Here is a 17459-nt window from a genome sequence, read left to right on the forward strand (position 1 = left end):
TCCTTAATACACACATCAGTACTTCAAGCATGGGCAACAATACCCATCCAGTTTTGCCAGAATGCCATTCACTAGTTCATGCGGTGTGTTTCCAGGCTGTTCTTAAAATATCCCGTCCTGTTCCATTTTACCAGCCTGTTCCATGCAGTGGCCACTCTGCCAGTGAACCACTCAACACACCTTCCATTCCTACAGATATTTCCATGAAGGAAATTTAATGCCTCTCTAGCACTTCCCGGCAACCTCAAACACCCCTAGAATCAGCTGTCTCCATATGCTCAACATATCCGAGCAAGCTCACCTCCCAGACCACTGCAAAGGGTTCTGCACAAGACCAAGTGCTCTTAGTCATTCACAGTAACTCAGACTTCTACTCTTATATAAGTCCTTAATGTGTTTGGACCAAAATACATTTTAAATATAAAATTGCGCTTTTTTTTTTTTAATCAAGAATCAACTTAATGAGTTAAACGAAGTGTTGGGAGACCATCAATATGTGTACATGTGGTTTAAAACAGTCATTTTATATAGATATGTATATATATATATATATATATATATATATATATATATATATATATATATATATATTATACACATACATACATATACACACATACATATATATATATATATATATATATATATATATATATATGTTTTTAAACCAAAAATATTGCCGAGAATCATCTTGGAGGGTCCTCAGAGCCATTAAGCATTATCGTCACTCTGTCTCCATTGCCATAGCAACCTGGGAACGTCTGTTTCTGTTAGTGTGTCTGTGTACTGCATACCAGAGTCTCGTGATGCACCTGAAGCAAAGCTTTACATCACTGCAACTTCAAAAATTCCCTTCCTTTCAGCGAGGCAGCAGCCAGGAAAAGAACGGAGAGCAAACAGATAAAAACAAAAAAAACTCACAACAAGGGATAACACATTCTTCCAGCCTTCCCACCTCTCACTCAGCAGATGTATAAATAAACTATTCTCTGCCATAATACACCAAATCACAGTTTTATCCACCCCTTCCCCTGGATCCAGGCAAAACACCAAATGTCTCTTCCTAATACACAAGCATCAGTAAACCTCGATCACAAGCCACAACTCATAGCTTCCCGTAGACGAAAAAGGCAACATACAACAGTTGCATCCACACACACCATGTCAGGCTTAATCAAACAGCACTCGAAGCTATGATACCTGCCAAAATTTATATTAACTATGTTTAGACAGAATAATAATGACATTTGTACTAGCTGCCAGACACGGCTGAATCCACGCACACCGTATCAGGATTGATCAAACAGCACTCATTAGTGTGACACCTGCCATAATTGATATTATCTATATTTAGACAGAATAATGATGACATTTGTACCAAGATCTTGCTACTATTATTCAACCAGAATCTACATGACATTTCTAAATCATACTTTAACTGAAGGTCTCCATGACAACATTTTTTTTTCAAAACATTCTACTGTTACTGCTATTATATATGATGTTAATTTGTTACATTTGAGTCTGAATTCTGATGAATGGTACCTTGTTGAATTAGTTAATTACTTAAATTATTATAAGCAAAACAATGAAAAATGAACAAGATAAGCATTCAATGAGTTCAAGTAGGGGAATAGAAACTTTGTTTATATTATATGTTGCTTTGTTTGGCTTTATATATATATATATATATATATATATATATATATATATATATATATATATATATATATATCATGTAAATAGTAACCCATCTTGACCTACCTTTGTTTGTGAAGAATTACTGGACTCTTTGAACATTTAAATCATTACTGTTTCTCAGTTGTTTAAGAAACCCTCTTTTTTTTTTTTAAATAAAAACAGGTGACAAGTGATGTACCATATCAGTTGATACTTTGAGAGATGTAGTTGTAAGAGTTATTTTTTTGGGACAGCTACCTTGGAATCAGTTTTTTGTTTCTTCTTCTTTCTAGCATCAGTCCAAGAATTTCTTTCTTTTAAGAGTAGGAGCCATCCATTCCACTTCTGGGATAGTTGTTGTTTTTGACAAATGTAGTAGCTTCATCTAAGTCATTAAAGGTTCTCATCTCATTGGCAAAAAAGTATTTTTTATCTTGGCTGGAAAGGTCAGCTGTGCTTTAATGTTGTTTTGTTTCAACAGTTTGGCCAGATTTTTTTTTCCTTTGTTCTAGTATTCTGGAAGAATAATCATTGTCAAACCTTATCAGGCTTTGATTGTATTTTAAGGGTGATTTTCTCCAAGCAGATTTTAATATCAGTTCCTTGCCCAGAAATGAAAGAAATTTTATAACTAGGAGCTAGGTGGAGTATCTGTTCAGTTAGAAACAGGTTTCCTCAGTGCTCTATGTGCCCTTTCAAACAAAAAATGAAAGTCCCTCTTTCAAGTCTAAAAATTCAGGAATCCAGGTTGATAAATGGCAATATGCACCCACAAACTAAAAAACATGTTTATTTCATCATGGTTTGGTGTTTCCTGCATTTTACCACCACTCTGGAACTATTTAGAGCTTTTTAGATATTTTTATACACAATTTCTGACCCTGACCACATGGGGTCTGGCATCTTGAAATAATTCTGACTGTTTAGTCTGCCTCTAAGTATCCCAGAATGCACTGTTTGTCTCCAAAAAAGTCTAGTTCTTCATTTCCCCCCTTCACACCTACCTTCCCTAGCTGTCAAAGAGCTAAGGGTAATTTGACCCATTATCTGCATGTGATGGACAGCTCACAGCAGGTGATCAGATTAATGTACTGTTTTCTTGTCAGCCTCTCCTTCCTTACAGTGGAAGATTATTTTTTTTGTTGCACTCCTCCTGTTAAATTTAGAACCAAGCTCCATAGCACTGGGAATAATCACTGTTTTTCAAAGCATCAAACTCCCACTTATTTTCCTTCCTGTCTGGTTAAATAGCTAACAAATGATGCACTATAAACACACAATATTTCACAAACTTGCATGACAGCACCCACATGCTTTTTTAAGTGGTAATTTAAGAAAATTACGGTATTGCACACTTCTTGTAATCTGATGTAGTGTTGTCGATTAACTGTGACAGACACCTGCTTCTTATGTAAAAACATGCAATTCATGTCTACGCATGGTCATTGCAAATTTATGCTCTTAGTTTTTGAAGCTGTTACTGTGCTTCTGCCTGTACTTTGTCACATATCGGTAGGACTCTTCAGAAAAGTGAGATTATAGTTTGACATTTTTGCTAGGTTAAGAGTGGGCTGGGCAAGGCAGCTCTGACATCACAATGTGGGAGGTCCACTGGCTCTTCTATACAGCATGCAAATCAGGCAGGGATTACATCACTTTGGGGGAGGAAACGTCCCGGTAGCTACAGCAAGAGCTCTGGCAGATGTGACATCATCATTTCAGAGCCAGCTAGAGGTTTTTCAACTTGGTTTTCAAAGTGAAAGTAAAACAGTACAAAAAGGTAGGAAGCCTAACAGGGAAAACAGTTGAGTGGATTAGTTTTTAAAGCTGCATGGGTGATTTTTTGAGGCTGTATCAACGAACAGGGACTAAAAGAGACAGCAGGTTGAGCAATCTGCTTTAATATCCCGTTGTTGTCCTTTAAGAATGAAATAATGTCTTCTCCTTCAATGTTTTCAGGCAGACCAAAGATCCTTATGTTGTTTCTCCTTTTCCTGTTTTCTAAGTCACCTATTTTGTTAAGCAGCCATGTACTCTGTTTAAGCAGAAATTATTTTTGGAATTCTTCCTCTTTGATTCTCCTTTCAATGTAATTTATAGAAGTCTCTATATTTGTTATTTTTGTATGGTGTTGCTGTAATAGTTCCTTAAGAGTATCAGTCTGTTTTTGAGAATTTGAGGTTTTCCACATCATTTTTAAAGCCACCCATTTTAAAGATAGTTCCTGTAAGGTAGATGTCATCAACTGCAGTTCTTTTTTCAAAGCAGCATCTGGATGGGAATTCTTTGAGTTGTTCATATTCAGCGACTCAGTATATCTCCAAGTTACTTGACAGGAAAATTGTTGTGCATCTCCACCAAATTGATATTTATGTAGTTTATCTATAAATTTTGGACGTTTTAAACTTGAAAATAATAACATTTTCATCTATTATTATACTAGTTTATGGAGCTCCCAAAATTCACTGCTCTCAGTTGACCATCTAGGCTCTGCCTCCATGAACATTCAACTTTGATAGTTAAAAGTACACATTCTATGATGGTGTGTTAATGCTTCACATGTTGTAGTGATGCATTTCTAAATAAACAAGTATTTATACACAATGGGATTTTTTCTTTTTCTTTTATGAGAAAAGGTCTAAACTGAAGAACTGCTGAACATGGACTGATTTTTACAACAAAGTTGCAAAAACAGGCATACTGATGTGTTTTATGCTATTAGGGAAGATTTGCTAACTCATGTGGAAAGAACAGACCATTACATAATTAGTGAAATTCAAGATAACAGTTCCAAAATTATTAAATCTAACGGATGCAGGACTTATACCTGCTGAGGCCCTACATCCCTGTGAGACAGCTAAGGTTGTCGGTGGCAAGAGCTGCTGGCTGTTCAGAGAACCAGGCTAGAAACATCCGAAGGGATTTCCATTTCTTGTTTTGTGCAGGTCCTTTTACTACTACACCCGATTTAAATATGCGGAACAAATACTTCCATTAGGATGAGGTCCCCTTGGGTTTCACTTCTTTAATAGGGTGCACTGCTGCACACGGTTACATTTTCAATCCATACTACATTTTAAACAGTTTACTGCTAGTTAATTCCTTCATTGCTTGGTTGTTTTCTTTTTTTTTTTTTTTTTTGGTTTATGCATTCTACTCTCAAATCATTCAGGACATAGGGAACCTCCAAACGCTGGACCTGTCTCAGTTTGGATTCATTAAGGGCATTTCATGTTTATTCAACCTGTTTTTTTTTTAAATAAATGTCACCAAAGCAATGGATGAAGGTAAAGTGTTACAAACGACATACCGCAACTTGGCCAAATCTTTTTACGCAATTCCCCACTCGGGCACACTAGAAAAGCTAAATAAACAGAGAATAAACCCTTATGTCACCCACTGGATTGCCAGCTGGCTTACAGACAGGACGCAGACAATCAGAACAGGGGAAGTTACCTCCACGACGAGATCAGTCACCAGTGGAGTCCCACAGACGTCTGTGCCGGGGCTTCTCTGTTTGGCAACTACTTTTATGAAGTAAAAGTCAATACTAAAATCCTCCATCTGACTAAGTTTGCAGACATGCTAGGAGTAGTCACTGAATCCCTAAATGACTTAGGTTTGTCACAATTAAATAAATCACTGGTTCTAAAATCATGGACTGAAGCTAAAAGCCAAAAAATGCATTACTGTATCCTTTGGGATATCTACTAGTCCAGGGAACTGCATTGACATTTACACCCCTAAGAGCTGACCACTGTAAAGTATTTGGGAACTTATGTGGGCAGGGACCTAACTTTTGACAAACTTGTGTCTATTGTCTTCTATGCATACATTATAAATAAAGGGATCGAGTCTAGAACTAGGGATGTCACTGTCCCCCTTTACTCAGCCCTCATTGAATACAACGTCCTCTTTCACATGTAACTGTCCAAACACATACAACTGGAACATCCACAGAGATACTTTAGTAAAATGAAAAATTCAAGGCCTAAACAACATGTCCTACATGGATCAACTCAAAGCCCTGTCACTATACTCTGTATCCTACGGACTGTTAACAGGTGACCTGCGTCTGGCATACAAGGCATCCTTCGACCCATTACCGATGTATTTACTGCACATCAGCAAGTCAAACGGCATCAGAAATATTTAGTCCAGGGATACTCTTCTGCAACATCAACAAAAATTTACTGCACATCAGCAAGTCAAACGGCATCAGAAATATTTAGTCCAGGGATACTCTTCTGCAACATCAACAAAATGGTTTGGAGGGCAGTTATATCTCACAAAGGATACCACTGCTGTGGAACAGACTCGCCATCCAGTCCACTTTCAAGTGTAACTTAAATCTATGGATGGGAGACAGAAAATGTATCCTTGGACTGCCCCCTGTACTACTAATGGACAGAGGCAGTTCCAAAATGCTTTATCCCATGCACTGGGTCCTGTCAAATTATCTATGGTATGATCCCAGTTATGCTCATTAGTGCAAATGGGGTAATATAATCATTGGCCATAAGATGGGTAAGACCAAACAGGATAGGTTATTTTGAGAAAAAAAAGGAAACTGGCAGGCTTAAAATGGCCCACAGGGCCAGCTGGTCTAGTAATTATCAATGAACCTATAAATAAAAGTATAGTTGTAAATTTTACAATGTACAACTTTCGATATACTAAATTGTTTGAAATGAACAAGTTGTATTTCCAAACACAGAAATGTTTTAATTTTTAAGTGTTGTATTACATTTTGGAAATGTTGTAGATTATTAGCTCCACTGGCATCACACAAAAATTTTGGTAACCTGTAACTTCCAACAATTACAAATGAAATGCATATTAAATCCAGAAAACATTGCAGCCATATTGTTGCATTTCCTTGGCTTTTTACAATTCTGTCAAAGCATCAAATATTTCAGGTTTGCTGCAAGGCACACTGCATAAGTGTCATACATTCCGCAAATCGTGCAGCACTGGATACTCTTACTGGATGAGCACTTAATTATTTGTGTGTGTACTTTTTCAGAAAGACAGAAATGAGCTATGCCTACTAAATTAAATCAGAAAAACATGTTTCAAAGTTTATTTAGTGGAGCAGTTATCCAGTTGACTTAGGAACCCTAAGCCTAACCATTGCCCAGTCTTAAAACTCTTACATCTAAAACTGTAATCCTAACCTTAAAAACATAACTTTAATCCAAAACTCTAACCCTAGCCCTAACCCCAAAACTGCAACCCTACATGTAAAAGCCAAACACCAACTGTGCAGCACTCTTCAGACCCAACAAGTCTCCATCCATTAGAAGTAAACATGCCCAAACTATACCATTTACATGAAAACTTTTATGATCCTCCTACCACTGCATCTAAATGAGAACTATTTTAATGCAGCATCATTAATCATTTTTCAGCACAAACCTCACAATCCTATTTACCATTACTACTAAACACATTCACTTTTTTTCTCTTATTGAGCCCATAGGTCTAAGTGAGATCACATATCTTAAACTCTCTCCCCGACAGTACAAATATTAAGTGACATTATTTTCAGAGTTACTTCAACAGCATTACAAGATTTAAAATTGGGGATGTTTACAAAAATGAATTTGAGTCTCACTTCTCTTATTTTACTTGAAGGGAGCTTACTATTTTGTAACCTACTTTGTTCAATGCGACATGTTATTTATAAGGGACTACTACCTTCTTTAACCATAGAGTTATACCGTGTTTGGTATTCTTTAATAAATAACCTGTCATCTTACAAAAATAAATTATGTGGCATAGCCACAAACCCATTTAAACCACACAACTACAATGTATAAATACTAGCATATTTTAGTTCAGATAGCCACTTAGGCGCACCCATTTCTACAGTACATATAAACCCATTTCTACAGTACATATAACAGTACACTAAGTGACTGTATGAAGACAGCAGTAGTGGTAAAAGGAGCATTATACGATGAAAGAGACGGAGTGAAATCAAGAGACATTGCAGCTAAAATAGTTGGTTTTAAGAGGCATGACTGAATATCAACTATACAGGACTGAATGAAACTTGCAAGACAGTAGGATGTGGGACAGAAGGCAGTCAGGAGGAAAGAAGGCGAAAGAGGATTGTGGAGGAAGACTTGATTAAGTAATATGGAACAGCAGGTAGTGAGTAGAAACTGCTGTAATTAGAAGCAAAAGGAATAAATAGCTGGGAATAGCTGAGAGAGGAGAGAAGGAACTGTTTTAAAGTGAACAGTAGTGCATAAGATGGAGTAAAGGGTCATGAAACAAAGTCAAAGGGATTTTGAAGTGTTTTATGAAGTGGTAGGTGTTTAATAAGTTAGTGTGGTTGTGACTGGCAGATGCCCCAGAATTAAACTTCAGGTACTTTTCCGTTAAACCCCTACCACACATTTTAGAAACTGTATTGCCTGATTCCAGCTTACTTCTTGATCGTCTTCCTACTCCGTCGTACACAATTGATGAGTACTCCCTTTTTCTCTGTGTTGCCTGCCTTCTTGGGTCATATCTATGTTTGCCTTTTCAGTGATAGCCGCCACACACCTTTAGTGGGGTGCCTGACTAGGAAGCGGGAGAAGGGTCCAGAGGCATGCTACTGATGACTCCAAACTCCAGGGGGGGACACACAGCAGTGGCCATTCATCTGTCATAAACAGTCTTGAGTGGTCATAGGCAGAACACGTGTTCAGCTGAGGTGATTAGCTGTTGAATCTGACCTGGGTTAATGGTCATCCGGACGATGCAGTGGGACTGCAGCTCGGGAAAAGAAATATGGCAGGAAATGTCGACCTGGCACCTGCATATAAGGGTAGGCTGTCATTGCCAAGGTTCAGTACTACCTAATGCACGACCTGAAAGCTGTGTCATCTGTCCGATTTGCAGGTTACCTACACTTTACGCCGAAAGCAGCCGCGATTGTAACCGTCATATCCATGGGGACTGGGTGACAGCCTCTCTTAATAACTGTAAGCGGGAGTCATCACCAACAGAGATTTACTGCAAGGGGGACAACACTTGAGAGAAGATAACAGTAAACAGTTTGGGAAACAGAACATATAGTATCGGGGAAGAAATAAGCCAAAAGCCACCAATACAGTTCCTAAAATGCGTGGTAGGGGTTTAACGGAAAAGTACTAAACTTTTACAAACATAGCAAATAACTTGATAACCCTCTAACGGCAACACAATTTTTGCTACCAATGTTTGCAAATAAAATACTGCATTTTTTTTACTCCAGTACTTTAGTGTCATGTACTGTATTACACACATATAAAGACTGAAACAAATTTCAGAATATGATGTTATGGTAATCAGGAACAGCTACTGCTGGCAACATTTTGTTATACCATATAATACAATTTTTTTCAGACTTCTGCAATTTTTTACATATTAAAACATGATGTCTGCATCAATATTAAATATTTACAGTACTGTACAAAACAGGAGTACTTGCGTTCTGTATTGCCTAATAGGACTGGTGGTGGGAAGGCTGAGGCAATAAAATACACAGCCACCCATTTCTTTGTCAAAGCCATGTCAACAGACTATACCATATGATTACCCAGACAGACAGATAGATGTCTTAACTTGATGATTAATTTGAATGAACACTTCATCCTTCGTATTATATGTTTTGTGGAATTCAGCACACAGTAGTCTCAAGAACTGGTAAGGAAGCAACCAGAAAGGCATCAACAGAAAGGAAATGCTTTTGAAAATGACAATTACGTTAGCAAACGTGGAAGCCTGAAAAGGGTGCAAGCTACATTTTAATAGTAATAACCTTGGAACAGGGGACTGCGAAAATAATACTTCTGTTCCGCAACAGCTTGTACACTACTGGTCCACAAGCCCGAGGAACTGTGATAAGTGCTTATTACTGTATCTGAAGCTGCAAATCCGCAAATGTCCTAGAGGTACTAACTTGCAAATTAAGTACAAAAATGCAGAGGACTTTGTACCATGATTTTCATATGTCACCAACACTTGCGTCCCCCCTGCTGCTACTCCTTATGACTGCCCGAAATAATAAAATAAATACTCAAAAACCGGGACAGCTTACCATGGACCCTAAAATTATCGAAGTTTTCTGTAATGTTATAATAAATAAAACTGAAACATGAATGAGCACATTAATGAAAGAAGTTCAAAAATGTTCTGTATAAATTACATCTGAAGTGCAAAATCGGTACTCACCGCACACCATAAACAGCAAGACACATATTAAAGTGGACACAGTAACTAGCAAGGTTAAGCCAACACTTTGCCACATACTTGCTCGATGTTGCAACTACGGCTCCGATCAGCCACCTAGGAACAAAAACCCCATGGACGGGTTCTACAATAAACAAAAGATCCAGTCTCTGCCCCAAGGACGATTACAGCATAACTTGCCATATGCCTAATTAAGACAAATTACGAATCTCAATATTTCGGTTTTCTTTCAACCACTGAAATGATCCAGACCTTCTATTTTCCCAACAATCCCACTTCAAGCCTAAGCGTTTGGGCAATCTTTTATCTGAACAGAGACAGAAATAAAATAATGACATCGTACTGCGACAGTGAAGACATTGAACAAGCTAATACGACTGTCCTGATTCCGCAGTCATCTTACACATACATGCAGCAGTGTCTAGCTTTTCCCCATCAAATGCCACTTAGAAACAAGAAATTATGACTACGCGTGCGTTACAGCCACAGTGGCTTCCCGGAACTAGTAGTGCTGTAATCTGTTAACCCTCAGCAAGGCAGGCTGTGTTTAAGAAGAGGACTACAATCCCAATATCCTTCAGAAGAGCCTCTCTTACATCTGCTACAGTGCTCTGTTTACATGACGTCAAACCTGGTAGCACGTGTATGTTTTGATTGTTTTTCTGTTCGTGATTTGCTGGTACTCCCTGGCTGTGTGATAAAGATGATTTTTAACTGCCTTTTAGGAAGGGGTGGCGATTTGATAGAAAGAATGGACCGGTAAGAAAGGTTGGCGGTTTGATAGAAAGCAGAATGGTTTGGTATTTTTATGCAACAGTTGCACAATGTTTTGCCCTTGACGAAAAGTGAGATGTAAGCATTTTCCCATGCACCGGATTACTTAAGTACATGCTTTATGATGCAGGAAAGTCAATGGGAGGAGCCCAGCTGATTTTGACTTCAGTCTACCATATGTTCTTTATAATCGTGAAGTAATACAGTATGCAAGTACTGACAAAGAACAAAGACAGGGTATTTGCGCAAATAGCATTTGTCCTCCGTTACGTTAGGCTTTTGTTCAGATTTTGCTCAGAAAGATTGAGATGTGTGTAGCCCTCAACTATCCCAGATTTTTGACTCATGTTGTTTTGGTCTGTACATCTTAAAATTTGTGTTTTTCGGGCAGAGGTGTAGTCGGATGATTTAATTTTGTACTTCTGTGCTGTTATTACTGTCCCAACCTACCTGACAGTTAAAAATTTGACACCCCAATAGCTCTCAATCTTCCATCTCCAAAATGAAGAACACTACCCTTTAAAATGTGGAACAGTCACTAACAACTTACTAACACGTTAATCTAGTAAGCTCAGGATGGTTAAAATGTGATATTAATTACATAATTGTTTTAATGATTTAATATGATTTAGTTCTATTTACCATGAATTTTAGTTAAAAATTGCTAACACTAAATGTGTGATAGATCTTTTCAATGTGGAATTTCAAGGAGCATGAATGTTTTAAGATCCCAAATGAGGAACATTCCTGTAATGAGGTTTCTTTTTGGGAATAAACTCTTGGCTAGGTTGTAAGGGCCCCAGGGCCATTAACTTAGTAACTACAATGATGTACACTTGAGAGGTATGCCCCCACACCTGCACTTAAATGTTTGCATCACTTTCCGTCTAAAACCATTAAATATGTATCTTTTCAAATCTCTAAAGCAAATTTCACACCTCTCAAAACCGAGGTGGAATCCTTCAAAGCCCCCGGGCCTGTGGAAAATACGGCCCAGACCGCAGAATCCTTTATAAACGCATTCTATGAACACCTTCAGGAATGCATGGGTCATGCGATCCCAAATAAAACCAAGACCCAATCCTCCAAAGGCAGACGTCTTGTCTGGTGGACCCCAGCCATAAACAAACTATACAATAGAAGGAGGAAGCTACTAAATGATAGAGCAAAATCCCAAAAAGGGAAGGCATCACTGATCAGTATTAGCAAAAAACTACGGGCACTCATAAAATTGTCTAAGGCCAGCTTCGAGAGAAAAATTGCACAAGACACTAAGGATAATCACAAGGCTTTCTTTAGTTATGTTAGGAACCTGGGTGGTAATTCCCAGATATGCTCAGAATTAGTCCAAAATGACAAAAAATACACCGAACCCACAGACATTGCCAACAACCTAGCTGACAGGTTCAGCGCAAACTCCCCCCCCCCCACCAAAAGGGCAAATATCTATCCCAGCAGAGTGCTGCCCCCCTGACATCTCAGATGATCAGGTAAGAGCCGCCCTCTCCAAAGCAAAAAACACAGCATCAGTGGGACCAGACGGTGTCCCGGCTGCATCCTACATGAACTCCAAGAAGAGCTAAACCCAAACATAAAACTACTGTTCAATCTCAGCCTTACTACAGGATATGTGCCCAAAGAGTGGCGTACAGCAACAGTGGTCCCTCTCCATAAAGGTGGTGCCTCAACAGATCCTGGAAACTATCGCCCCATAAGCCTGACTAGCTTGGTCTGCAAAGCTATGGAAAGGATCATCATGGACCTCATAAATAAAGATATTGGGGACCTACAGACACTGGATCCTACCCAGTCAGTCTTTGTTAAGGGTAGATCCTGCCTCTTAAACCTGGTTGATTTCTTTGAAACAGTCACCAAGGCCATTGACGAGGGGAAGGTGGTCCACACAGCCTACCTGGACCTCGCAAAAGCCTTCGATACAATACCCCACTCGGGCATTATAGATAAGCTCACCAGCTTAAATATAAACCCGTATGTCACTAGATGGATTGCAAACTGGCTCAAGGACAGAACCCACATGGTTAGAATTGCTGGAGTCATGTCAGACTCCAAACCAGTTACAAGTGGTGTCCCACAAGGCTCAGTCCTGGGACATCTCTTGTTCGGTATATATTTCTCGGAGGTACAGGCCAACACGGAAGGACTGTGGCTGACCAAGTTCGCAGATGACTGCAAACTGGGCACCATAATCGACTCTTCAGCCGACACAAGCATCCTCCAAAAGGGCCTCATAGAAACAGACAATTGTGCCAGAGCCATGGCCTCAAGCTAAATGCCAAAAAGTGTATAGTCATCCCCTTTGGCAAAAACAAAGTGCCCACAAATTACCACATGGGTGGTAATCCATTAAGTACAGAAGAAGTAATTAGGGACCTGGGGACCCAAGTTGATAGCAATCTCTCATTTGACAACTACGTGGCCAAAGTGGTTAGAAAAACATTTTATATAGCCCACCTAATCATGAAGGGATTCACATCTAGATCAGGGGAGGTCATCGTGCCTCTTTAGTCATCTCTCATCAGGCCCATAATTGAGTACAATGCCCCTTTTGGGAAGTACCTTACCAGACACCTGCAGCAACTGGAAAGACCCCAAAAGTACCTCACCAAGAGGATCAAAGGGCTCAAACAGATGCCATATGCTGCCCGGTTAAAGAAACTCCAGCTCTACTCAGTGGTATACCGCCTGTTCAGCGGCGATCTGTGCCTGACGTATAAAGCCATGTCCAACCCGGAATTAATGGACATGCTGCACCTCAGAAAATCCAAATCCCATCGAGCTACGCGCTCGAGAGACTTGAACCTCAGCACTGAAATAAATAGGACATGCTATAGGGGCAGATTTATAACCCAGAGGCTCCTTTCACTCTGGAATAAAATCCCAGTCCAGGTTAGGCAGAGTCCCTCATTGACTCTCTTCAAGAGGAATCTTGATGAGTGGATGGGAGATCGTAGGTTTACCCAGGGTATCACTTCTGTGTCACTGTTAGACAGAGGCACAGTATACTAACCTCGAAAAAGGGCATAGCAAAATAAATTTAAAATGGGTGGTGAAAGCCAAACACATTCTGGCTAGGCTTATAAATGCCCTAGGGCAGATAGCCTAGTATGAACCTATGAACCTATGTAACTGTTTTTGGAGGCATTAATTTAGATATTTGTGGACATGATACAGCCTAACAAAGCCATGATTTCTGTAAGTAATGTCTAGAAAACTGTAATCATTAGAGTATAGGAGTATGCTTAGATACACCCTTATTTTTAGCACATAATGAGGACTGAAGTCACTAAATAATGGCAGGCATTTGAGTTTCAGACTTCATATCTTTCAGACAAATGCATGTTAATGCAAAAGCTCATATGCTAGCAACATTTTAAGTCTGTAAGAGCAATATGTAAAATCTGTTCCTGTTTTGGGACCTTTGTCTCCTTATTTTTGGTTTTGTCCAGATTTCTTGTGCTAAGAGATTGAAAGGTATGAAACAGACTACTATGTACATAATCAGATGGTAAATTGTGTGCAGTGCTGCAGTCATAAAAACTTTACATCTTGTCCAATAAATAAGCTGCTTTTCACCACCTTTCCTGATTCTTATTCAAAATGTGCATGAAGTCACTACAAAAAAGGTTGTTTTTAAATATCTTGTGTCTTGGACAGCCACCTTTTCAAATGCTTGACATAGGATATCTTTTTAAAGAAACATAAGATCTTGCAGGGCAAACAGCACTCAATCTGCAAATGTCTGGACTTCATTTTTTTCAATAAATAAAAGATCACTCTTAAATAAATTTGAATGGGTTGTATTGTTTCATACAATTTATTTACCAGGAAAGTCCTGACTGGGACAGAGCATATTTTCAGTGATGACCTTAGGAGAAACACTGCAGACACATATCTTTGGAATATGGGAGGAAACCGGAACACCTGGACAAAACATACGCAATTGCAGGGAGCATATGCAGACTTTGCTGCACAGAAGGCACCCCAGCTGAGAATTGGACCGGAGAACCTCTTCCTGTGAGGCAACAGTGCTAACCACTGCACCACCCGCTATTAAGCTGTTTCAAAGACATGATTGTTTTTACAACATTAGAAAAAAAAATTGGGATTTTTTTTTGGCTTAAAATCTCCACTGTGTAATACCTTAAACTTCTTGTAGTCAGGACAGACCTTAGGTAAATTGGCATGAACCTATACAGTACCCCATTTGGCATGTACCTAGCCAGGCACTTGCAACAGTTGGAACACCCTCAATGGATCCTCATCAGGAGAAGCCAGGATATTAATACCTTTGTGACAAAAAGAGATACTGCCAGCACAGCTAGCTGGAATTTTGTAAATAATTATATGTCATTGGTGAATATTGAGATGATTCATACAAGATGCTTGTGTTACAAATGTATTAGAACTTTATGCCATGTTTATATCAAACTGCTCATACAGATGTGTGTGCTGATAAGGTATTTGTAGAGTGCTGCATTTGAAATGTAACCACAGTGTGCCCTACTTGAAGACCTGCACTATTGTTACTGTTTAAATGTATATGCTTAACAGAGGAAACAGGAGGGTTTATCTCAGTACAGCAAACTTTAGAACAATATCTGAAATTAAATTACTTTATAGGCTATGCAACAAAGAGGCTATCTTCCATGTTTTCAATGCAGCTAGAGACACAAAGTCTGTACTAGGAAGCTTTCTGTATTGTCATTGAAGTGAACTAATTGCTACTTTTGAAACATGAAGGAATGCAATTGTTTTATGACTTCCAGCATCTACCAAAGATGAGCAAAAGCCCTTATCTGTATATTTTACAGGTAGTTGCTAAATGCTGCCAGCTTCTAGCAGTGGGGGTTTTGGCCTGGGAACTAGAAGTCAAATTACCAGAAATTATGTCATTCTGCAATCTATCCTTTCATTGTGTCTGATGTGTGTAGAGATATTTTAAGTTGTGAGAGTACTTGCATATTTGTTTGGTGACACTGAGTGGGCCACTCCTAATAGCCTTGCTCTTGCTCAAATTACCATTTGTATTAATATTAATATCACTCTGTATGTATATTGGGTACCCTTGGAAGAGCCCTAAAGTAGCTGATAAGGAGTGACTGGTGGAGTGGTGGCAGCGCTAACTACTTTATAGTTTGGGCAGAAGGGGGCAGAGCTAGTAAACCTGTGCCAGCCTTTCCCAGGTGTGTGTGTATGTCAGCTACTTGGGCAGGACACAGATCACTGGTTGGACAGAGAGGGCGCTGGTCACTGAGCTGAGATCTCAACTCTATAGCTGTGCCAGTGGGGAGTCTTACTGGGGATCTGGGGAAAGGAGAACCAGCCCCAGACTGACTGTGATCTCTTTGTGCTCTTAAGGGAAATTGCACTTGATGCAGAGAGCTGCATCTGGTAATACTGTGTGTGTATTTGTCATCCTCTCAGTGAACGTCCCCACTGTTGCCAGTGGTGAGAATTGAGGCTTCTTGATTACTGGTCCAGTGGAGGGTCGTCACATATCATTTGGTGAGCAGTGGTGGGATATCTACATCACATATTTATTGGTGGGATCACCACAATACATATTGGGATTCAGTGTGTGGATATTATTTATTTATTATTTTTATTTAACATTTGTTTACTGGGAAATTCTGACTTGGAACAAACCCAATTTTCAACAGAGGCCTGGGGAGAAACGCTTCAGACATGTGTTTGTGATGCGGGAGGAAACTGCAGTACCCAGAGGAAACCCATGCGAATGCAGGGAGGACATGCAGGCTCCGCACAGAAGGCACCCCAGCCAAGAATCAAACCAGAGAACCTCTTGCTGTGAGGCGACAACGTAATCATTGCACCACTGAGCTGTCCGTTAAATTGAATCTATATTATATTATATTGTATTATACTAAAAAAGTTCTAAGCTTATTTCCCACTTTTCCTGTACCTATTCTAGTCCAGATACAGATTTGCTGTATCCAGGACTGTTTGTAAGCTTCTGAGCCCCCCAAGCCTTTCTGTGTTGGAGGGAGGTTTTCTAGCTTATCAGTGGTAGTGGTAAGCACTAGGTAGCCTATCTACCGCAAGATGAGTAGTTTCTGGCCCAGAAGTTGTAGTTTATTGGCCATTTGGGCAGATTTTCCATCCCTTGCAACTTTCTGGTTTGAAAGCCCATATTTGCAGGGGTTTGCGCTTGTTTAAGCTCTGCTCAGCAGGGCCGAGCTGAGGTAAACTATTACTGGTGTCAGAAAGTCTGCTCTTCAGTTTTTCCCTTAGATCTTGCTAGTTCTTTCTCTCCTGCACTTCAGATAGCCTAATCACTTTGCACTTCAACAGGTTTTTGTAGCAGTTATTATAGCACACCTAAGAGCCATCAGTACTAGTCATTCTTCATGGAAATAGCTCCAGTACTTAGTAGTTATGACCACCCCTCCTGGCATGATTAAAGGGCAGTTCTCTGTGCTTTCTCCTATTAACCTGGTGCACTAGAGCATTCTGAGGCAGTGTAGCAACTGCCTCATGTACACAGACAACCCTCTCCTCTTACCTCCCAACACTTAGACTTGTGAGAGATGCACTTATATCACCAAATTGGAAGCTATGCGCTCTCCAGCAAAGACTGGACTAGCTGATCAAGAGGAGAAAGTCAACACCTGCATCACACCACATGGAACACATAGCCCTCCAGAACACCCACTATCACAGCTCTCACATAAAAACACAAACCACACACCCACCTTTGTGGAGACACTCAATAAAAATTTACCCAAACAGCAGAG

At 39.5% G+C, this 17459-nt stretch overlaps 1 protein-coding gene across 1 annotated transcript in view; it reads right to left on the minus strand.

Annotated features, from left to right (window-relative positions):
* SMIM13 (small integral membrane protein 13) overlaps positions 1-10541 on the minus strand; it is a 177802-nt gene extending 167261 nt beyond the window's left edge. Inside the window, exon 1 of the mRNA XM_044064854.1 lies at positions 9892-10541. Within this exon, the coding sequence (XP_043920789.1) occupies positions 9892-9967 (76 nt within the window). The 5' untranslated portion in view covers positions 9968-10541. The remainder of the gene's footprint in view (positions 1-9891) is intronic.
* Positions 10542-17459: the final 6918 nt, after the last annotated feature.

This window comes from Protopterus annectens, chromosome 3.part0 (genome assembly GCF_019279795.1).
Source record: "Protopterus annectens isolate FY-2018-M chromosome 3.part0, PAN1.0, whole genome shotgun sequence".
Classification (NCBI taxonomy): Eukaryota; Metazoa; Chordata; order Ceratodontiformes; family Protopteridae; genus Protopterus; species Protopterus annectens.